We start from the raw sequence: 24,766 nt of genomic DNA on the forward strand, positions 1-24,766 counted from the left end.
TAGGAACACTCAGAAGGAGTGTATATCATGCATAAAACGGCAAGGGAAGAATCACGAGTTTGTTTCACCAGCTTGAAAACCCCCAAAAGGCAAACAACACAAACCCCAAAGTCTAGATAACAACAGCAAAGACACCACTGGAAGCACTTTCCATGTATGAAGTCATCTGATCCCACAACAACCTTACTTAACATCTGTTTTACATTCTGAACTGGACCAGCCACAGGAGGACATGGTTTATTACGTGGCTGATTTATCTCCCAAATTCTCTCTTCCATAAAAAATATTATAGTTCAAGATTTACTCCTTAGCTTTAAGATAAAAACCATTATTTCAGTTGCAAATACCCCTGGGATAGGTAGTACATTAAACCTTAAGTCTCTATACCAATGCTGTCCAAGAGAAAAATAATTTGAGCCACAAATGCAAGCCACACATGTAATTTTAAATTTTCTAGTAGACATATAAAAAGAGCAAAAAAAAAACAGATAAGATAAATTTTTAACATTTTATTTAACCTAATATATTCAAATTATCATTTTAACAAGTAATCAATCTAAAAGTTATTAATGAGATATTTTACACACTTTTTTTCTACTAAGTATTTGAAATCCAGTGCATATTTTATACTTACAGAACATCTCAAATCAGACTAGTCATACTTGAAGTGCTCAATTACTACATAGAGCAAGTGGCTACCATATTGGGCAGATGAGCTCTATACTGTTGTAGGGAGTAGTTTAAAAAGAAATAATCTTAAGAGAACAAGACAAGGAACAAAAGGGGAAAGAGTTTTATAAATAAGGGTGTTAATTTATAATTTTAAAAAAGGTAAAATCATGACCCTAATGCAAATATAAAATGAACACACGTCAGAAATTTATTCAATCCATCAGTTAATGAGGTGACCAGTGAGATGAGAAAAACAATTCATTGCATTTAAGGAGTTGGCCACTTTAGGCAATTTAATGAGAGAATGTTAGAAATAAGATCGCTGGGCTAGATTTAAAATAGTTGATGTCCTACTGGGCCATAAACCGTAAACTTTGAGGTTATCTCTTCCACCAGACAGTGATTATTTACATCTCAAATGGACAAAAATCTACAAGTTAATCACTGTTCCTCCAGAACTGCAAAATAGCCCAATCAATAGAAAGTCAATCAAAGCCACAAGCACTGAACTGAAAGCGTCTTTCTGGCCTATTTCCAAGTTTGAGAAAATTTTTCTGACAATGGTAGCTGGGTATACAGGATGGTGAGGCAGAAGAGAGCACAGAGGACAAGAGGAAGGCACCATCTAGCTAAACAAATGCTGGATAATGTGCTGGGGCGTCCGAGTGCGTGTGTGCCTGTACACATTCATTGAACTCACTCATTCACGCAATTGGGAATCCCCCAGGGCTCTGGGGACAGCTGTTGAATTCCACTGACAGGCAAGCATGCTGCCCACAGTCTCGGCCTCTGGCTTTCCACAGAAACTGGGGCCAGGTGCTGGCCCGGCTCTGGCAGGCTGAGGGCAGGGAAAGCTCAGTCTTGGCATCTGGGAACTGCTGACCTGACTCCCATCAGGTTGTCATGTAACTGCAGCCAGAAGATATCAAATGAGCCAGAGTCCATGAGGGCACTTTGAAAATTCTAAAGTGCGACATGACTCTGAGGCTCTGTTGTCATTATTATAGCAGCAAATGCATAAATGGCAGGTGCCCTCCTAGCATATCAAAGACTTCAGACACTGATGCTCTAAGCATAGCGTGGAGACCGGGGAAGCGCACGTGCTGGCACTCCCATTAATTCCTTGCTCCCTCTCCCTCCTCATCAGCAAAGCATGACCTGAGTCTTGCTAGCAGCTGACTGACCTGGCTGTCACCCACTCTTTCCCATCCCCTCTGGCCTCCTCCTCTCAGACTCACCTTTCCTCTCCACCAGCTAATTTCTTTTCTAACTGTCATATATCTTCTGTTGTGGGTTTTGAACTGCTCAATCTAAAAACTGAAAAGACAAATATGCAAACATAGGATTTCCCTTCAAAATTAAGGCTGTTCTAATATGCGTTGTGAACCCATTGCTTACTGTGCACTGGATTTCACTGTCGAGCTCCTGGAATACGGACACCCAGTCATCTTGCTTGGCAACATTCCAGTTGGGATAGTCTAGGAAGGTGGCCTGGGCCATGATCTCCTCCTTGTCATTGTAGACGGTAACAGCAAGGTTTGCCTTTTCCCTGTAGAAATGATTAAAGTTGCACACATGAATAAGATCAGCAGAAGTGAGATGAGGAGGTGTCATTTTCTCCCTCCTTTGGCTGCTGAAGCTCAGCAATCACTGCATAAGGTTTGATAACCTTTGGAAGAGGTCGTGGCAGCCACTTTGGGAGGAGATCTTTCAGGACATCTGGTGTCATCAACTAAATTATTGAAAATTACATTTCATTAGAAAGGTGTTATATTTATGATACCAAGTGTCCAGTACCCTTCCCTTGAAGAATGGCTGGGAAAATTGCTTGACTGCAGTCTTCCCCGCCCTCTTCATGTTGCCAATTCCACTGTGTTGGCTTAAACACAAACAATTAGGGTGGCCAACTGTCGCTATGTGCCCGAGACTGAGAAGGTGCCCAGGATAGTCCCAGACCAACTGGGAAGAGTTGTCATCTATGTGCAGCAGCAAAGCTGAGCGTTTAGCTCTCCCTCTGTCAGCATTCTTAACCAAGTGCTCGCAACCCTCAGCCCGCACCCACGGCCTAATGGATTCTAATGAAATCTGACCATCTGGGATATCACCTGCCCCAGATGCAGAAATGAGACCCTGAGAGGTCTTGCTTAAGCTAAGGCAGCCCAGCAAGTTAATAAAGACAAGGGAGAAGCAGATCTTCCAAGTCTTATTCTGGCGGCTGTACCAACCCCGTCATGTGGCCCATGATGACAGCAACAGCTACCACAGCACATAGTTTACACAGAGAACCATTTGTACATAAATTGAAGTGCAGTTTTCACTTTTTGATCGGAGTGAAATCTACTGATATCTTCTTTTTTTATTGAGTTAATGATAGGTTACAATCTTGTGAAATTTCAGTTGTACATTAATGTTTGTCATTCATGTTATAGGTGCACCACTTCACCCTTTCTGCCCACCCCCCACCCTACCTTTCCACTGGTATCCACTAAACTGTTCTCTTAGTCCACATTTCTAAATTCCTCATATGAGTGGAGTCATACACAGATTATCCTTCTCTAGCTGGCTTATTTCACTTAACATAATTCCCTAAAGGTCCATCCATGTTATTGCAAATAGAATGATTTTGTTCTGTTTTGCAGCTGAGTAGTATTCCATTGTATATATGTACCACATCTTCTTTATCCATTCGTCTGTTGATGGGCACTTAGGTTGCTTCCATGTCTTGGCTATTGTAAATAATGCTGCAATGAACATTGGGGTACATAGGACTTTTGGGATTGCTGACTTCAAGCTCTTAGGATAGATACCCAGTAGTGGGATGGCTGGATCGTATGGTAGTTCTATTTTTAATTTTTTGTGGAATCTCCATACTGTTTTCCATAGTGGCTGCACCAGTTTGCATTCCCACCAGCAGTGTATGAGGGTTCCTTTTTCTCCACAACCTCTCCAACATTTGTTACTATTAGTTTTAGATATTTTTGTCATTCTAACGGGTGTAAGGTGATATCTTAGTGTAGTTTTGATTTGCATTTCCCTGCTGATCAGCGATGATGAGCATCTTTTCATGTGCCTATTGGCCATCTGTAAATCTTCTTTGGAGAAATGTCTGTTCATGTCTCCAGCCCATTTTTTGATTGGGTTGTTTGATTTTTTTGTTGAGTTGTGTGAGTTCTTTATATATAATGGATATTAAGCCTTTGTCAGATATAGGACTTGCAAATATTTTTTCCCACTTAGTGGGTTGTTTTTTTGTTTCAATCCTGTTTTTATTTGCCTTGAAGAAGCTCTTTAGTCTGATGAAGTCCCATTTGTTTATTCTTTCTATTGTTTCCTTTCTCTGAGAAGACATGGTGTCCGAAAAGATCCTTTTAATACTGATGTCAAAGAGTGTACTGCCTACGTTTTCTTCTAGAAGCCTTATGGTTTCAAGTCTCACCTTTAGGTCTTTGATCCATTTTGAGTTTATTTTGGTGAATGGTGAAAAAGAATGGTCAATTTTCATTCTTTTACATGTGACTTTCCAGTTTTCCCAGCACCATTTGTTGAAAAGACTTTCTTTTCTTCATTGTATGCCCTCAGCTCCTTTATCGAAGATAAGCTGTCCATAGATGTGTGGCTTTATTTCTGGGCTTTCAATTCTGTTTCATTGATCTGTGCACCTGTTTTTGTACCAGTACCATGCTGTTTTGATTACTGTAGCTTTGTAGTATGTTTTGAAGTCAGGGATTGTGATGCCTCCCATTTTGTTCTTTTTTCTCAGGATTGCTTTAGAAATTTGGGGTCTTTTGTTGCCCCATATGAATTTTAGGATTCTTTGTTCTAATTCTGTAAAGAATGTCATTGGGATTCTGATTGGGATGGCATTGAATCTGTAGATTGCTTTAGGTAGAATGGACATTTTAACTATGTTTATTCTTCCAATCCATGTACATGGAATGTCTTTCCATCTCCTTATGTCGTCATCTAATTCTCTCAGAAAGGTCTTGTTATTTTCATTATATAGGTCCTTCACTTCCTTAGTTAAATTTACCCCAAGATATTTTATTCTTTTCGTTACAACTGTGAATGGTATTATGTTCTTGAGTTCTTTTTCTGTTAGTTCGTTATTAGAGTATAGAAATGCTACTGATTTATGCAAATTGATTTTGTACCCTGCAACTTTGCTGTAGTTGTTGATTACTTCTAAGAGTTTTCCAATGGATTCTTTGGGGTTTTCTATATATAAGATCATGTCGTCTGCAAACAGCGAGAGTTTCACTTCTTCCCTCCCTATTTGGATTCCTTTTATTCCTTTTTCTTGCCTGATTGCTCTGGCCAGGACCTCCAGTACTATGTTAAATAAGAGTGGTGATAGAGGGCATCCTTGTCTCGTTCCTGTTTTCAGGGGGATGGCGTTCAGTTTTTGCCCATTGAGTATGATGTTGGCTATGGGTTTGTCATATATGGTCTTTATTATGTTGAGGTAGTTTCCTTCTATGCCCATTTTGTTCAGAGCTTTTATCATAAATGGCTGTTGGATCTTGTCAAATGCCTTCTCTGCATCTATTGAGATGATCAGGTGGTTTTTATTCCTCAGTTTGTTGATGTGGTGTATCACACTGATTGATTTGCGGATGTTGAGGCAACCCTGTGTCCCTGGTATGAATCCCACCTGATCCTGAATGTATGATCCTTTTGATGAATTGCTGAATTCTGGTTGCCAAAATTTTGTTAAGAATTTTTGCATCTATGTTCATCAGTGATATTGGCCTGTAGTTCTCGTTTTTTCGTAGTGTCCTTGTCAGGTTTTGGTATCAGCATGATGTTGGCCTCATAGAATGCATTAGGAAGTGTTCCATCCTCCCTAATGTTTTGGAATAGTTCAAAAAGGATAGGTATTAAATCCTCTCTGAAAGTTTGGTAGAATTCCCCAGGAAAGCCATCTGGTCCTAGGGTTTTATTCTTTGGGATGTTTTTGATTTCTGTTTCAATCTCTTTCCTTGTGATTGGTCTGTTCAAATTGTCTGCCTCTTCTTGAGTGAGCTTTGGAAGATTGTAGGAGTCCAAGAATTTATCCATTTCCTCTAGGTTATCCATTCTGTTGGCATATAGTTTTTTGTAGTATTCTCTTATAATCCATTGTATTTCTGCAGAGTCTGTTGTTATTTCTCCTCTTTCATTTCTGATTTTGTTTATTTGAGCTTTCTCCCTTTTTTTCTTTGTAAGTCTGGCTAGGGGTTTGTTGATTTTATTTATCTTCTCAAAGAACCAGCTCTTTGTTTCACTGATCCTTTCTACTGCCTTTTTCGTTTCAATAGTATTTATTTCTGCTCTGATTTTTATTATTTCTCTCCTTCTGCTGACTTTGGGCTTCATTTGTTCTTTTTTCTCTAGTTCAGTTAGGTGTGCTTTAAGGTTGCTTATTTGGGATTTTTCTTGTTTGTTAAGATGTGCCTGTATTGCGATGAATTTTCCTCTTAATACAGCTTTTGGTGTATCCCATATGAGATGGTATGGCATGTTATCATTTTCATTAGTTTCCAGGTATTTTTTTATTTCTTCTTTAATTTCTTCAATGATCCATTGCTTGTTCAGTAGTGTGTTGTTTAGTCTCCACATCTTTGTGCCTTTCTCAGCTTTTTTCTCGTAATTGATTTCTAGCCTTATAGCACTATGATCTGAGAAGATGCTTGTTATTATTTCAACTTTTTTAAATTTGTAGAGGCTTGCCTTGTTTCCCAACATATGGTCTATCCTAGAGAATGCTCCATGTGCACTTGAGAAGAATGTGTATTCAGCTCTTTCAGGGTGGAGTGATCTATATATGTCTATTAAGTCCAATTGTTTTAGTTTTTCATTCAGCTCCACTATTTCCTTGTTGATTTTCTGTCTGGATGATCTGTCCATTGATGTGAGTGGGGTGTTGAGGTCCCCTACTATTATTGTGTTGTTTTTAATATCTTCCTTTAGGTCTGTTAATAGTTGCTTTATGAATCTTGGTGCTCCTGTGTTGGGTGCATAGATATTTATAAGCGTTATTTCTTCTTGATGAAGTGTCCCTTTGATCATTATATATTGTCCCTCTGTGTCTCTCTTTACCTGTCTTATTTTGAAATCCACTTGGTCTGATATGAGAATTGCAACACCTGCCTTTTTTTCCTTGCTATTTGCTTGAAGTATTGTCCTCCACCCCTTCACCCTGAGTCTGTGTTTGTCCTTGGGGCTGAGGTGTGTTTCCTGGAGGCAACAAATTGTTGGATCTTGTTCTTTAATCCATTTTGCCACTCTGTGTCTTTTTATTGGAGAGTTCAATCCGTTCATATTGAGAGTGATTATTGATGCATGTGGACTTAATGCTGTTAATCTGTTGCTCATTATCTTGTTTTCCTGTGTTTCTTTTCCTGTGTGCTTTAGACTACCTATTTAATACTGCAATTTCTTATGCTGGGTTTCTTAGATTTTTCCTTATTTATGATTTGTGACTCTGTTCTGTATTTTATTTTAGTGTCTACCTTGAAGTTTGTATTTAGAATCTCGTGTATAATATAGTCTATTCTCTGGTGGTCTCTTACCTACTTGACCAATACTGATTTAGACCCTTTGCTCTTCCCCTCCTAAATAATTATTTTCATTTTTTATTCCAACTTGTCTTATTCATTTGTAGTTAGAGTGCTAAGATCGGCCTTGTTTTGGTAGTTTCCTTACCTTTACCCTAATGCTATAATTGAATATTTGCTATCCTGTTCTGGTTCTATCCATCGGTCTCCCTAGTCTGTGGATTGTGTCCCCTTTCACCCTTTTTTCTTTTTTCAAGTATGAGAGCCTTCTTGAGGATTTCTTGTAATGGAGGGCTTTTAGTTACAAATTCCCTTAACTTTTGTTTGTCTAGAAAAGATTTAATGTCTCCCTCATATCTGAAGGAAATTCTTGCTGGACAGAGTATTCTTGGCTGAAGGTTTCTATCCTTTAAAGCTTTGAATATATCACTCCATTCTCTCCTAGCTTGTAGGGTGTCTGTAGAGAAATCCACTGACAGTCTGATAGGGGCTCCTTTATAGGTTATTCTCTTTTTTTCCTTACTTCCCTGAGTATTCTCTCCTTATCATTCCTATTTGCCAACTTTACTACTATGTGCCTTGCAGTAGGTCTTTTTACATTGACAAATCTAGGAGATCTAAAACCCTCCTCTACACACATTTCTCCATTGATCCCTAGATTTGGGAAGTTCTCTTCAATAATTTCATTAAGCACACTTTCTGCTCCATTTTCCTTTTCCATATTCTCGGGAATTCCTATGATCCTTATGTTCTTACTCCTCATTGAATCCATTATCTCTCGGAGATTTTCCTCATCTTTTTTAATTCTTAGTTCTCTTTCTTCCTCTGTCTGGCGCCATTCAGCCTGTCTGTCCTCGATTATGCTGATTTGCTCCTCTAGGTTGTCTACACGGGCATTCAGGGAATCCGTATTCTGTTTTATCTGGTCCATTGTGTTTTTCATCTCAAGTAATTCTGTTTGATTCTTCTTTATGATTTCAATCTCTTTTGTGAAGTAACTCCAGAACTCGGCTTGTTTCTCTATCTTTCTCTCTACCTCATTGAGTTTTTTGATTATAGCTGCTCTGAATTCATTATCACTTAGTTTACCTAATTCCAAGTCCTCAGGACTTAATTCTGTGTTTTTATTGTTTTCCTTCTGGTCTGGGGCTTTTATAAATTGCTGGATGGTAGAGGAGCGGTTTTTTCTCATGGTGGTAGAATTCAGTTGCAGTTACAGCCTGTCGCCACTAGATGGGGGTCAAGAGCGGCGTGTTATGTGCTCTCCGCCTTCGGGCAAGATGGCAGCGCCCACTGGCTTTGCTGCGGGGGATGGACTGTTACTCACACGTGCCGGTCTGGGTTCAGGTCAGTTCTGTTCTCTGGTCTCCCGAGGCCCTTGATTTATGGGGTCCCCGCGGACGGAAGCTTTCCCCCCATCAGCGGGTCTCCACTGAATCAGCGGCAGGAGTCCTGGATGATCCCCCGTTCGCGCAGCCCCTCCCCCGCTCCTTCCCAACCCCCGCCGCAGCAATCGCAGACTCTAGGGGAGGGAGCGATGTTCTCTCCTACCGTTCCACTGCCTCCGAAGGTGTAAGCAAAGTTTATGATCTCCGCCTTCTTGGTATTGTAGGTCTCTAACGAGCTGGCATTGTGTTTATTCTCTGAAATTCAGTTCTTCCAATCTTTTGTTGTATTTTGGAGGGGAGAGAATCCCGGGTCAGCTCACCCCGCCATTTTGCTCCTTTCTTAATGTCTTTCAGCAAAGTTTTATAATTTATCCCATAATGGGCTTGGAGCAAAATGGTCAGTTTTACCACTAGTTATTTTATATTCTTTGGCATGAGTGCAAATAGTACCTTCTTTTAAAATGTTCATTGATACTATATAAAAATGTAATTGATTTTTGTTTAAAGACTTAGTAGCCAGCAACTTTAAACTTTCGTATGAATTCTGATTTTTTTATATATTCCTTCTGATTTTCTTCATAAAGAATATATCATCTGCAAATAATAACAGTTTTGTTTCTTCCATTTGAATCCTAACACTTTAGGTTTTTTTTTTTTTTCTTTCTTACTGCAATAGCTAGGAGCTCCAGTTCAAGGCTGAACAGGTGTTGTGGCAACAGGTATCCTCATCCTGTTCCTTATAGAAAAAGGAACTCTTTTAATATGTTATCATTATTTATGATGTCTGTTAAAGGTTTTTATAGATAACTGTAGCATGTTATGGGAGTTGTCTTATATTCTTATTTTGAGAGTCACATTAAGAATAAATGTTGAGGCCCAGCCCTGTGGCTGAGTGGTTAAGTTCGCATACACCTGGTGGCCCAGGGTTTCACGGGTTCAAATCCTGGGCGTGGAGCTCACACTGCTCATCAAGCCATGCTGAGGTGGCACCCCACATAGCACAACTTGAAGGACCTACAACTAGTATATACAACTATGTACTGGGGGGCTTTGGGGGGAAGAAGAAGAAAAAGAAAAGATTGGCAATAAATGTTAGCTCAGGTGCCAATCTAAAAAAAAAGAATAAATGCTGAATTTTATCAAATGTTTTTGTTTATTGAGATGAATTATATAAATTTTCTCCTTTGATCTGTGAAGGTGGTGACTTAATCAATTTTCTGATAATCAACCAACCTTGAATTCCAGGAGCAATCCAATTTGATTGTGATGAATTATCTTTTTAGTACATTGCTAAATTCCTTCCCTAATGCTTTGTTTAGAATTTTTGCATTTATGCTCACGAACAAAATTGGATGTAATTTCCATTTCTCGTTCTATGTGAGATCTGCTGTTACCCTTCCTTTCTCATACTGCCCTTGTATGATTTTGGTATTGACATTATGCTAGCTTCACAAGGGGAGTTAAGGAGTGTTCTCTGTCTTTCTGCTCCCAGGAAGGTTCACTCAGTTGGTATGTACCTAATCCTTGAACATTCGGTACAAGTGGCTTGTAAAGGCAGTTGTGTCTGCTGTTTTATTGGTGGAAGGATTTAAAATTACTGATTCCACTTCTTTAATGGGTTTCTATCACTTTTTAAATTGACTTTAGGAAACTATTTTTCTAGAAATTTATCCTTTTCACCTACATTTTCAAATTTTTTGGCATGAAGTTTTTTTTCTTTCTTTCTTTCTTTTTTTGTGAGGAAGATTATCTCTGAGCTAACTACTGCCAATCCTCCTCTTTTTGCTGAGGAAGACTGGCCCTGAGCTAACATCCATGCCCATCTTCCTCTACTTTATACGTGGGACACCTACCACAGCATGGCGTGCCAAGCAGTGCCATGTCCGCACCCAGGATCCGAACCGATGAACCCCGGGCCACCAAGAAGCGGAACGAGCGCACTTAACCGCTGTGCAACTGGGCCGGCCCCGGTATGAAGTTTTTTATGCAGCTCCCCAATCCCTTTAAAATCCAAAAAGCCTTGAAAAACAGAACTTTATCTTATAAAGATAAATTGGCAGCAATATTGGATATAAAGTGGCATGAGGTTATTCTACAGTCATTATTCCATTTAGAGAATATTCCTACATTTTTACCATAGAAATAGTACAGTGTGTGATTATGGGGAACTGCCCCACCCTTACTGGTGGAGTTAAATAATATTTGATAAATGCACAGGGCTAATCTTTTAAAGACTACATTCTGAAACACAGCTAAGGGTCTGTGGATCTCTAATATCATTTTATTATCTGCTTAAACTGTTAACATGTTGGTTATGTCCTCTTCACACTACTTTTTTTTCCTCTTCACACTACTTTTTAAATTTAACAGTCTTTCTTTTTTCTTGATTAAACTTATCAGAAGATTACCCTATTTTCAGCCTTTTTGAAGAATCGACTTTAGGCTTTGTGAATCCTTTACTGGATGTTTCTTTTCTATTTCATTAATATTTGCTCTCGTCCTTTATTTTCCTCATTCTCTTTTCTTTGAGTTGATTCTATTGTTCTTTTTCTAACTTAGAGGTAAACTCAGAACATTAATTTTAGGCTTTCTTCTCTTCTACTGTAAGAATTTAAGGTTATAAGTTTCCTCTAAGACTTGCTGCTTTGTTAATCTATTTCCGCATACCAAATGATTCCAAATCTAGCGGATGTCCTCTCCCGTTTATTTGCTCATGATTCTATGGGTTAGAAATTCAGTCAGGGTACAGCAGTGGTATCTGCAGGGCTAAAACCTCCAAGATGGTTTCTTCACTCACACACCTTGGGCCTCAGTGAGGGTGGTTCAAATGGCCCAGGGTTGCTGCAACGGCTGACCTGGGGCCTTGCTTCTTGCCACGGGCTGGGATTCTCAACTCTCCCTTGTGATATGGCCTCTCCATGTGGTTTCTCCATATGGCCTCTCCAGCAGAGTAGCCAGACTTTCTACCTGGTGGTGCAAGGCTCCCAAGAGCATAAAACCAAATGCTGCCGGGCAGGGCTGGGACTAGGGGGAGGTAGGAGAAGTGCCCAGCATTCAAAATTGGAAGAGGTGCTTGCTCTCAGGCTGCTGAAGGATCAGCACGTGGGAATGAGTACCCTGGAGGCCTCTCGTGCCAACCCCGCTGCCAGGCCATCTTAAGACTTGGGCCTGGGACCGGCACAGCACTACTTCCAACACATTCTATTGGGTAAGTCACAGGCCCAGCCCAGATTTAAAAGCTAGGGACTAGAATGGGGGGAAGAACACAGAGGTGTGGAGAATATGAGAAGGCCTCCAACATAAATACCCACACCTGCTGTAGTTGCATTAGACAAAGTTAATTTTATTTTATATATAGTATGTACCCCGATTTACAAACATATATATCTATTGTATAAATATATTTTTATTTTCATTTAACTCCATATATTCCAATTTTTATTGACCCACAATTATTTATAGTTGTATTTCAAATTTTTAAAATATATGGCTGTTTCTTAATTACCTTTTTATTATTGATTTCTAACTCCATTGCACTGTGCTCAAAGAATGTGTTATGTATGATACCAACCACTGAAATTTGTTGAGCGTGCTTTATGGCTTAAGGGGAAGTCAATTTTTATACATGTTTGCATGTATATTTAACAAGAATATGTATTCCTTAATATTGGGTACAATATTCTACATACGTCCATTAGATCAAGTTCTTTGTGTTCTTGTTGAAATCTTTCATATCTTAACTGATTTTTAGTTTGCTTGATCTTCCATTTAGTAAGAGAGATATATTAAAATCTCCCATCATGATGGTGGTATATCTGTTTCATCTTTTGATTCTATTTACTTTTGCTTTATATATTTTATGACTGTGTCCTTAGGAGCAAACAAGTTTAAAGCTGTCATACTTCCCTCAAGCACTAAACCTTTTGTCATTATATAATGACCCTCTTTATCTGCAGTGATGTTCTTCACCCTAAAGTATATTTTGCCTGCCATTTACATAGCAATACCAGCCTTTTTTTTTTTTTGGATGAGATTTTGGCTAGCATCTTTTTCCCCACAATACTTTGACTTTAAATCTTTCTGTGACTTTATATCTTAGGTGTATCCCTTATATACAAAATATGACTGCTTTTTGTTTTGTTGTTTTCAGCCAATCTGCCCATCTTTATCTTTTAACCAGACAATTTTGTCCAAATACATTTATTGTTATTACTGATCTAATCAAATCTTTTTCCATCTTCCTATTATGTGACTTTAATTTGTCCTACGTTTTCTGTTTCTTTCTTCCTCCTCCTTTCTTGCTTTCTTTTAGGGTTAGTTTCAAATTTCTTGTTCCATTTTCCCCTGCATAGAAGTTATAATCTCTATACCTATCCCCTTTTTTTTTATTGAGTTAATGATAGGTTACAATCTTGTGAAATTTCAGTAGTACATTATTGTTTGTCATCTATACCTATCCTTTTAACGTTTATTGTAGCCATGTTGACGTATCTTTCTAGCAAAGTCTTTATCCTCTGTTCCAGTTATCAATTGATGTGTAGCAAACCACCCCAAAGCTTAGTGGTTTAAAACAACAGCTTACTATTGTTGCTTATGGTTCTGTCAGTTGACTAGTTTGACCGAGCAGTTTTGCTTGGGTTCTCTCTTGTGATGGTAGTCAAATGGTGGCTGTGGCTGGAGTAATTTGAATATTCAATGGCTAAAATGGGTTTACTTACACAGCTACCAGTTGGTGCTGGTTGTTTGCTGGGAGCTCAGCCAAGGCTGTCAAATGAAGCACCCACATGTGGCATTTGACTTGAGAGATTAACAGTATGGCATCTGGATTCCGAGAGGAGGCATTCCAAGAGACCCAGCGGAAGTGCAAGACTTTTTATGATCTAGACATGAAGTCATAGAGTATCACTTCTGCTGGTTTCTACACAGGGCCAGCCCTGATTCAGTGTGAGAAGGGAATATACAAGGACATAAATGCAGGATGTATGGTTCATGGGAGGAAGGAGGAGATCTTTGAATACTAGCTACCACACCCCCCTCCTGAATAATATCTTAAGAGAACTTTCATTCTAATCATGCACCTCCTAATTTCCCTGTTATTTCTGTCATGTTTTTTATCTAACTTACTATTTATATCTTATAACTTACTATTTATATTTAATATTTATATTAGATTAGTCATTATTAATATTATTGTTTTATACAAGTTACATTTTTTCCTAGATTTACCCACATATTTATGCATATTCTTGTTTACTTTCCTTCTTATACCCTGGGCTATCCAGCTGAGATAGTCTTCCTTCTTGCCTAGAGTATATTCTGAGGAATTTCCTTTATTCAGAGTCCATTGACAAACTCACTCAGTTTTTATTTGTCTGAAAATGCATTCATCTTCCCCTAGGTACTGAAAAATTATTTCACTGGGTATATAATTCTAGTTTGACAGTATTTTCTTTCCAATATTGAAGATATTCCACTATCTTCTGGCTACCATCGTTGCTAGTGAGAAATCATCATTAGTCTGATCTTTAGTTGTTTTCAGGTAATTTGTCATTTCTCTCTGGTTATTTTTCAGATCTTCTCTCTAGCTTTGGTGTTTTGGTGTCTCATGATGATGTGCTTAGTTGTGTATTTCATTGTGTATTTATCCTGTTTGGGATTCACTGAGTTTTCCAGATTTAAGAATTGGTGCTTTTCAATAATTCTGGAAAGTTCTCAGCCATTATCTCTTTAAATAATCACTCTTCCACTTCCCATTATCTCCTTCTAGAATTCTGACTAGACCTAAGTGTTAAATATCCCAGTCTTATTTTTTGTTTCTGGCTCTTTGTGCTGTGCTGAATTCTGGATAATTGATTGGCATTGAGCCTCCAGTTCATTACTTCTGTCTTCAACTGTGTCTATTATGATGTTTATTTCATACACTGAGCTTTTAATTTTAACTGTATTTTCATTTCTAGATGGTCTATTTGACTTTCGAAATCTCATTATTCATTTTGATGGTCTTTTTAAATGTATCTTTTCAAGTTAGAGATAGTAAGTATAGCTATTTTATATTCTTTGACTGACGATATCTGAATTCTTTGAGAGTCTGATTCTGCTGTACATTTTTTGTGGTTGTTTCTCACTAACGGTGCATGTTTCCTTGTATATTTGTGATTTTTGATTGTGAGCTCATGTTCCTTGGAACTTTATCTGTGTGTATTATTTGAAGTCTGAATTGAAGCTCCATCCCTTCAGACACAGTTTGTATTTATTTCAGCCAGTCTCCTGGACACATTACTAACCTGCAACCACTTTTAATCAAATTATCCACTTTTTTTCCTTTATTCAGTCTATTGGTAAACTAATTCATATTTTTCTCAGTCTAAAATGCATTCATTATTTGGGAAGTTCTGAAGTTTTGGGGGACCACACAGATAATTAACATGGACCTCAAATCAACAGGTGCTTATGAGTTATTGGGGGAGGCTTTACCCCGCTTTATTCCATGCTGAGGCAGAAACAGGCTAGTTTCCTCACGGTCCACTTTTGTGCAGTGGGTTTATGTCTCGCTCATCCTTACAATGCACAACCCAGTTTGATACAAAGGCCTCTACTACTTCCCTCTCAAGGGGAAGGGAGTGTTTGTCTTCTGATCTTTGTAAAGCTGTCAAAACAGAAGCACAAGGTTTCTAGAGGATAGCAAAATTCCTCAGGGAGAAAGCAGCATTGGTTTCTGTTGTTCTGAAGTTTCTGATTGCATGTTGATAATGTTCTCTGAGCAGTCCTTGACTTTTGAGTGTGTGTGTGTGTGTGTGTGTGTGCATTAACATGTTTCCATCCAGAGGACATCATTAAAGTGTTCAATCCACCGTGATGGCAAAAACTGAAATCATTTAACTGATATGCATATTGTAAAGCATTTTATACATATTGCTCTACTGCTCTCCAACAAAATTGTGCCAATTTCCATTATGTTCATCTGTGTAGTGATCAGAAACTACAAATTTTAATGCCTTAGGCTGGCTTTTTAGTTTAAACATTTTAATCATATTTAATGTGAAACTTTATGAAATCCAAAATATTGAGCTATCTCTTATCTTTTTCAATCAAAATCATAAGGAACCGATTATAGGATATTTATGTCCTAGTGTCCAGAAGAAAACAGGGAGATAAAAAGATCTTTTAAGAAAAAAATCTATGCATATTTTGAAACTTAGAAGAACATTTAAACAGCAGTGGTTAAGGACAAATCCAGGCTTTGTCACTTACTAACTGCTTGACCCTGGGCAGATCTCCATTTTCTCATCTGTAAAATGGACGCGATAGTGGCTACTTCAGAATTAAATAAGATGATGTTTGCAAAGCACAGAGCCTGACAGAAAAATTCTTAAAACTGGTAGTTAATATTATTAACTTGCCCCAAGTGACTCCACTAGTGGGTAGGGCAGTTGAGATTTGAACCAAAGTTTGCCTGAATCCAAAACCCATGAGAAATCCTTTCAATTTGCATGTTGCTAGGGGACTTAGAGATTGGTTGTTACCAGAGATCTCCTGCTCAGTAGGGCAGATTTTCTTGCTTCCCATTCCTTCGCCATAAGCCCCGTAGGACAGAGGAGTGGGGTCCCTTCCTGGTGTGTGATAAAACTGACCAACATTCTTAAGCTACTTAGCTATGTACTTACAGAAGATAGATGACATTAAGCCTCCCAAACAGCTTCTCAGTAAATTTTCTAATGAGGTTTTTGATACAATAAATATCCTGTGATTCTGTTCTTCGGCAATGCACCACTTCTACCTTTCCTCTTGGGGAAGTGAGTACGGACATTTTTCACCCTGTCCCCAAAAGAGAGAAAACAGTCCACTGTCAATCTGAGATGACAAGCCAGTCTGGTTCAGTACTTACACAATTGGGCATTAATTCAATTTTGGTAGGGTCAGAGTGAATGTGGTATTAGAGTGCTGGAGGGACACATTTTCTCCTGGGGGTAGCCTGTGACAACTGACATGTTTCTCTCCAGAAGAATAATGTTTCTGAGAATTGGCCTGTCTAGAAATTTCTGCAACTGTATTCTTTGTTTCCAATAAAGCTTCTTTGAAATATTCTAATAATAGGAATGAAAAACATTGAAAAGAATGATTTACTGATTCAGGGTTCTCTTACATTTAATCGGCCACCCTGGCACATGGTCACGAGTTACAGGGGAAAGACTAGCAGCTGCTGCCAGTGTTCTAAAATAGAGTTCCCCAAACTGGAGCCCTGAAGGGCAGCAGTCCTGAGAGACATTTTGAGACCAAAAAAACGTTCTGTGATCAAATAAGTATAGGAAATGCTGCTTGCGATGGCCCTCCTGAGGGAGCACCATACGCATTAAAACCTTTGAGAAGACTTTATATAACCCAGCCTTTCCCACACCCTTTCTGAGGAGAATCTCTAATGATGGCGACAGTGGAGAGTCTAACATTCCAGAAAGACATTTTAGGGAATGCTGCTGACAGGAATAATAGGCCACAAAATGATTTCAATCTCTCTCTCAGTGTCTCAGCATCTCACTGTATGTGTGTGTCTGTCTCTCCCTCTCTCTCTCTTTCCTTTCCTTCTTTCCTTCCTTTGTGTCTCTTTTCCTTCCTTCCTTTTTCCTCTGGAAAACATTTTATTATGTACTAGCCAGTAAAGTTGAAAACAGACAAATTAATTTTTACCATTGTATTTAGTATCATTACCATTACCACTTTACTGAGTACCATTACCATTGTACTATGCACAATACGGAACATGTCCAGCACCCCAGAAGGCTCCCTTGTAGCACCCCCCAATCACTTCAGCGCTCCAAGGGTAGCCACTACTCTGACTTCTATCATATTGACCATCTTTGCCAATTTTTGAAAATGATATAAATGGAATTATACAGTGTGTACAGCTCTCTTTCAAAACACAATATATCATTTGACTTTTTGTTGTTGTTGTTTAGATATATCCTTGCATTATTTTCATTTTGCTGAAATACCAAAGAACTTGAGCACCACAGGGGCCTGACAGCATTGGACCAAGCTCCTCCTTTGTCAGATGAGGAAACTGGGGCCCATGAGGTGAAGTGACTCACCTCAAGAAACACACGTTTGGTCAGAAATAGAAGCTTGGGCATCTCTTTCCAGTCCAACCTCCTGCCACTCCCCTCTGTTTAAGTGACCTGCAAGCTGCCTCTGTGGGTAAGTGGTCCCCCTGTCCTCACCATCCACTGGTGTTCAGATTAACTGCAGTTCAACTGCTCTTAACCATAACCTTCAGATGTTAAAGGTTCGAGGAGCGAGGCAATGCAGGGGGACTTGAGAAGGCAGCAGGTAGCAGCCAAGAATCCTCATCCAGTGGGCTTTGCCTTGGTCAATTCATGCCACCCTCAACTTTGTAGGCTTACAAACAGGTATCATCAGCACTCTCAAAGCAAATCCAGCTCTGAGGGATGGCCCTACCTTGCCCAAATTCACAGAAACTGAAAGGAAGAGTCCAAAATGCCAATTTATTCACGTACAAAGAGAAAGTCAACAGTGGAGCAGTCCAGATGTTTCTGTAGCTCAGGGAGCTAACAAACAAAGTCACATGGGCTAAGTACAAGCCTGACTTCCTCACCTTTGATAGAGCTGGGTGCTGGGGAACCATTTCTCCACCTCGTGCACTACGTGGCCACTGTCTCGCAGCCTTGGTATCAGGGTGACTACGGAGAAATGAGGAGCTCACGCTAGTCTCACCTCTAGCCAGATGTTCTTGTGGAAGTGTGGGCTCAGAATTGCAGATCTTCACATTTTGCAAAGGAAGAAAACCTTGGTATTTATACATCTCCAAAATTTGAAACATTGGCTCAAAAATTTTTTCACACTTTACAGATGTCAATAAACATGTCTTTCAGCTGGTTTAGCCTTCACCCCTGCTATGGCAAAGCCACCCATGCACTCTCTTTTTGTAGATCAACTACATGGACAGCCCAGCTATCAGAAGGTGGTCTACATGGGACCATGGTCAAGAATACAGGATGTGGAATCAGAGCGCTAGGGATGAGACCCAGCTTCTATCCTTTATTAGTTGTGTGACCTTGGGCAATTTAATTACACTCTCTGTTCCTGGGTTTCCTTATCTGTATTTAGAGATAATATACATACCTCAAAGAGTTTTATAAATGACTTATATGCAACACACTGAAAGCAGTGTCTGACATATAGTTAAGTGCTCAGTACATGTTAGCCACAATTATTAATATTATTATTATTGAGCATGGACATTTTCAGGATTCAAAATGGTGGCCATCAAGAAGTCGCTCAGAGCTCCCAAAGCCTGAGGGGCCCTCATCCGCTGTAGAGATGCCAAGCCAAGAAACCCAGAGATGGGCGATGATTGGATGGCACCTTCTCAGTTTGCCTGGGCATCTCTACATTGTTGATGACCACAGGGCTAATCAATCCCCTTTTCAATAGACACTTGCTTCCCTAGGTAAACAAACACACCTTTCATCAAGTTGCAGTCAAGTTCTGGTGACCTGATAGCATTTCCTTTCTAAGATGGCTTTCCACAGCCCTGCTGCAATATGAGTTGACTTCATGTTCTAATCCTAATGTCAATCTTTCTTAACATTTAATTTTTAAAATTATTTTTAATTACATAGCAATGCCTTATAATGCTTTCTTCATTATACCTTCAATGCCTAATACTTTCTCTTTGTGAAAAACATAGAACTTTACATATAAGGCTGAAATCCTGCCTTTTTTATTGTGGTAAAATATGCATAAGATAAAGTTTAGCATGTTAACCATTTTTAAGTGTACAGTTCAGTTGCATTAAGTACATTCACATCATTGTGCAACCATTACCACTATTCATCTCCAGGACTTTTTCACCCGAAGTCCTGTTTTGAAACCCCTGGTCCCAATCCAAGTGCCCTCTTTTTTGGGTGTGGCATGTGTATAATCCCAGACAGTATTTTCCATTTTAGGGGATCAAACACACACCACACATGCTGGGTGGGCAACAGCCCATCAGGGAGAGACTCACTGGAAGGGGTCTCACCTGAAGGTCCCTCTCACTCCAAATCTGGTGGAAGCATTAACAAGCAATGAAATGACAGCAGTGTTTCAAAGGAGGCAATTAGAACCTGGCTGACTACCATCCAAGCAATTAAACATTCCATGATGTCCCCCACCGCTCTGGGAATGTGAAATTAGGTGCTTCCTAATAAAGACATGGCATTAGTAAAGGCAATAAATTTTCACATTTGCAAATATCCTTTACTTTCTTTTGGTAGAAATGGACTTTAATAATGTCCAGACTTCTGTCAAAACTGCCCATAAATATTGTCAGTCCTGGTTTTGGTTTTAACTTAAAAGCAAAATTGGAAAGAGACATCCTGTTTGTGAAACATGATATCATAAGCTAATGCTACAAATATGTAAAAATCCTGAAGAAAATAAAATACAAAAGTATAATTAGAGAGCTGAGTTTGGGAAAAAGGAGAGAAGAAAAGAAGGAAGAGAATGAGCAAGGGTCACCCTCCACCCAACTGACAATGACTTTGTGTGCAGTGGCTCAGGAAGCAACTGGATCTGATATAGAGCCTGAGGGCCAGAGTTTTAACACTTCATGGGGGTAGCATGCACCTCAGCAAAACAGAGAACCAAAACATACGGCCTGGACTTTGGAGGGGTAGGCCTCTCCGTGAACGAGGGGATTAGAAAACTAAACCCACTACCCCAAGGAAGTTACAAGGAAGCTTTCTCTAACCATAGCTCTAGGTAGAAAAGAAAAGAAAACAAAAATACTTGTAAGGATTCCAAATTCTAGACCAGAGTGGGTGTGGCATCCCAATCTCCACCACCTGTATAGCATGGAAGCTTAAACCTTCAGACAATGACTCTGAAAGTGACTATAAAGTAAGAAGGTTTACAATTATTAGAAATATAGAAAGAGAAGTAAAAGTCATGAGAACAGGGAATTATAAAAAAAGAACAGAACTATAAAAATTAAAAATATGGTTATTAAAATTTAAACTAATTGGATGGGTTAAGAACATATTAGATAAAATTAAAGAGAATTATGAACTGGAAGACAGTTATGAAGAAATTATCTAGAAAGAAAAACATAGAAATAGAAAAATAGAATGCACTTAAGAGACATAATACAGAACGAAAAAAAAAATCTGTCTTATAGGAATCTCAAAAAGAATAAATAAAATGCTGTTTGAAAATAATGGCTAATGAGATCTCATCAAGATGGCAGTGTAAGCAGACTCTGAACTCATCTCTTCCCATGAACACAACCAGGTTACAATTATTTTTGAAAAAATTACCCTGAATAGAAAACTGAAAACTGGATAAAAAGAACCCCCACAACAAGGGACAGTTCTAAGGCGGAAGAGGCAGAAATTCCTTCTGGAGAGAAAAAAAGCCACCTTCACCAGCCATGGAGCTTCACAGCCAGCCAGGCAGGAGCCACCCTAAGGTATGCAGCCCTCCCTGGAGGAGTGAGGTCCAGAGCAGGGGCCGATACTACTATAAGCATCTCAGCACAACTGAGATGAGGGTCTTACTATCTGGCTTCGCTGGTTAATAACTGCAGCGGGGATAACCCCAGGAAAGTTGGCAGACAAAAGCCAAAAAGACGTGGGTCTTAAACTCCACATCCAAACTCACCTGTCTCAGCAAGTTAAAATCACCAGAGAGAAGGCTGACAGTCCTTTGGTGAAAAGAAACTCACCTGGTGGGCTCTGGGTGCATCTCGATGAGAGGAGAGACCTCTCCAGAGACTGAGACATTGGTGGTGGCCATTGTTCGGACCTAGTCCAGGCGTGCTGACACAGACCCACCCAGACAGATGCCACTGAAATAATTCTCCTGGTCTGTTAGCCCAGGGGTCTGCCACACCCACTAGAGCACAGATTTAATCCAGATCAGCCCGCCCTAGGGACCGGCCCCACCCAACAACAAGCCCTCAGGCTACTTTTCAGCCTGCATTGACTGGGTGCCTTGATTCTCTACAGGCAGGCGAGTATGTCCACCTCTGTGGGGGAGGGCATGTGTGAGGACCAGGTAAACTGTGGGGGGCATTGGTGGAGAGGTGGAGGCCTCTGCAGTGGGGCATCAGAGTATGCTCCAGGGGGTTGGGAAGTGTGCAGGGACTAGGACTGTGTTGATGGCATGTGTGGTCCTGTGGGGGGTGAGGCTTATCAGTCGCAGAAGACCTGTCCTTCACAAATAGCCACAAAAAGGATCAGCCCCACTTTCCAAAACCCGAAACAATTGAGTGCTCCCATGCCTAGGGGCAGCCCCACTCAGCTGAACTCTTAAGAGAACTGACAACAGCCTTGTAGGCCTGAGGCCTATAGCAACTGTAAGCCCCTGAACCCAGCAACCAGCTATACTGGGTACCTCCCCAATTAACAGGAAAACTGCAACAGGAGTGTGCTGTTAGAACTTGTAGCCAACAGTGCTGAGGCTCCCCAAACAAGATTTACAAAAGACTGGCCAGGGAAGGAAAGACTAGACTCCCTGGGTACCTGCGTTAAGAGAAATCCTGCCACAGCAAAAGGACACAAGCAGCCCACAAGGAGGTCACTCCTGGATCTTCTGGACTGGTGACAAGAGGGAAGCACACTGCTGGGCCTCCAAAGGCATCTCTTACATAAGGTCACTTCTCCAAGATCAGGAGACATAGCTGACTCACCTCATACATAGATATAAGCACAGAGAAAGAGGCATAATGAGGAGACAAAGGAATACATTCGAAACAAGGGAACAGGACAAAACCCCAGAAAAAGGAATAAATGAAACAGAAATAAGTGACCTACCCAACAAAAAGTTCAAACAAAAACTCATAAGGATGCTCACAGATATTGGGAGAAGACTGGATGAACACAGTGCGCTCATCAACACAGAACTGGAAAATATAAAAAAGAACCAATCAGAAGTGAATAATAGAATACCAGAAATGAAAAATTCACTACAGGGACTCAGTAGCAGAGTAGATGATACAGAAGAATGGATCAGTGAGCTAGACGAAAGACTAGAGGAAATCACCCAAGCAGAACAGAAAAAAGAGAAAAGAATTAGACAGAATGAGAACAATCCAAGGGAACTCTGGGACAATATCAAGCTCACTAACATTCGGATTATAGGTGTCCCAGAAGGAGAAGAGAGAGACAAAGGGGCAGAAAATTTCTTTGAAGCAATAATGGATGAAAATTTTCCTAACCTAAGGAAGGAAACAGACATCCGAGTACAGGAAGCACCCTGAGCTCTAAATAAGATAAGCCCAAAGAGGCCCACACCAAGACACATTATAATTAAAATATCCAAAATTAGGGGCTGGCCCCGTGGCCGAGTGGTTAAGTTCGCGCACTCGGCTGCAGGCGGCCGAGTGTTTTGTTGGTTTGAATCCTGGGCGCGGACATGGCACTGCTCATCAAACCACGCTGAGGCAGCATCCCACATGCCACAACTAGAAGGACCCACAACGAAGAATATACAACTATGTACTGGGGGGCTTTGGGGAGAAAAAGGAAAAAAATAAAATCTTAAAAAAAATATATCCAAAATTAAAGATAAAGAGAGAATCCTAAAAGCAGCAAGAGAAAGGCAACAAGTGACATACAAAGAAAAGCCCATAAAGCTATCAGTGGACTTCTCAGCCGAAACTCTACAGGTGAGAAGAGAATGGTATGACATTTTTAAAGTGCTAAAAGGAAAAAACCTACAGCCAAGAATACTCTATACATCAAGGTTGTCATTCAGTATGGAAGGAGAGATAAATAGCTTCCCAGACGAGCAAAAATTAAAGGAGTTTACCACCAAGAAACCAGTTCTACCAGAAATGCTGAAGGGACATATTTAAGTGGGAAAGCAATGACCACAAACAGGGATAAAAAAAGATTTTTAAAACCAGGCAATAAAATCACAGGTAAAGGTCAAAATATAGTAAAAGTAGCAGATCACCCACCTATGAAGATAATATGAAGGTTAAAAGACAAAAGTGCTAAAATTACATATTTCAATGATTAGAGGGTAATGGATAGACATACACAAAACAAGAGATTAGATATGATTTCAAAAACATAAAATGTGGGAGGAGGGAAGTGAAAAAGTAGAGCTTTTAGGAAGAGGTGAAGCTAAAGAGTCTATCAACTCAATATAGACTGTTATATAGATAGAATAGTATATAGGATCCTCATGGTAATCACAAATCAGAAACCTATAACAAGAAAGCAAATAAGTAAGATAAAATAAATCAAACATAACATATTACTAAAGAAAGCCATCAAACCACAAGGGACGACAGTAAGAGGGGGAAAAAAGGAACAGAGAACTACTAAAACACCCAGAAAAAAACAGTAAAAAAATGGCAATAAATACATATTTATCAATAGCTACTTTAAATGTCAATGGACTATATGCTCCAATCAAATGCCATAGGGTGGCCAATTGGATAAAAAAACAAACAAGATCTATATATATGCTGCATACAAGAGACACGCTTCAGACCTAAAGACACTCACAAACTGAAAGTGAAAGGATGGAAAGACATATTCCATGTAAATGGCAAAGAAAAAAAAGTGGGAGTAGTAATACTTATATCAGACAAAACAGACTTTAAAGCAAAAACTGTAACAAGAGACAAAGAAGGGCACTACATAATGATAAAGGGAACAATCCAACAAGAAGATATAACACTTGTAAATGTCCATGCACCCAACATAGGAGAACCTAAATATATAAAGCAAATATTAACAGACATAAAAGGAGAAATAGACAGTAACACAATAATAGTAGGGAACTTTAACACCCCTTACACCAATGGATAGATCATCCAAACAGAAGATCAATAAGCAAACACTGGCATTAAATGATACATTGGACCAGATGGACTTAGTGGATATATATAGAACATTCCATCCAAAAACCACAGAATGCACATTCTTTTCAAATGCACATGGAACATTCTCCAAGATTGAACACATATTAGGCCACAAAACAAGTCTCAATAAATTTAAGGAGATTGAAATAATACCATGCATCTTTTCTGAGCACAAAGGTATGAAACTGGAAATCAACTACAGGAAGAAAACCAGAAAAGCCACAAAAATGTGGAGATTAAACAAAACGCTACTGAACAACGATTGGGTCAATGAAGAAATCAAAAGAGAAATAAAAAAA

General features: G+C 39.4%; 1 protein-coding gene across 5 annotated transcripts in view; it reads right to left on the reverse strand.

Moving 5' to 3' along the window:
- The window catches only part of CFAP61 (cilia and flagella associated protein 61), a 295,450-nt gene that overhangs the window by 264,376 nt on the left and 6,308 nt on the right, over positions 1-24,766 (reverse strand). For 4 of the 5 annotated variants that reach the window (XM_014855816.3, XM_070485506.1, XM_044748834.2 and 1 more), the window contains exons 2-3: positions 16,261-16,411; positions 2,071-2,221 (exon numbers count right to left, since the gene is read on the reverse strand). In XM_014855816.3, the coding sequence (XP_014711302.2) occupies positions 2,071-2,221; positions 16,261-16,403 (294 nt within the window). In that variant the 5' untranslated portion in view covers positions 16,404-16,411. The remainder of the gene's footprint in view (positions 1-2,070; positions 2,222-16,260; positions 16,412-24,766) is intronic. The other variant, XM_070485505.1, reaches the window with a different exon arrangement.

The sequence above is a fragment of the Equus asinus genome, chromosome 15, assembly GCF_041296235.1.
Source record: "Equus asinus isolate D_3611 breed Donkey chromosome 15, EquAss-T2T_v2, whole genome shotgun sequence".
Taxonomy (NCBI): Eukaryota; Metazoa; Chordata; class Mammalia; order Perissodactyla; family Equidae; genus Equus; species Equus asinus.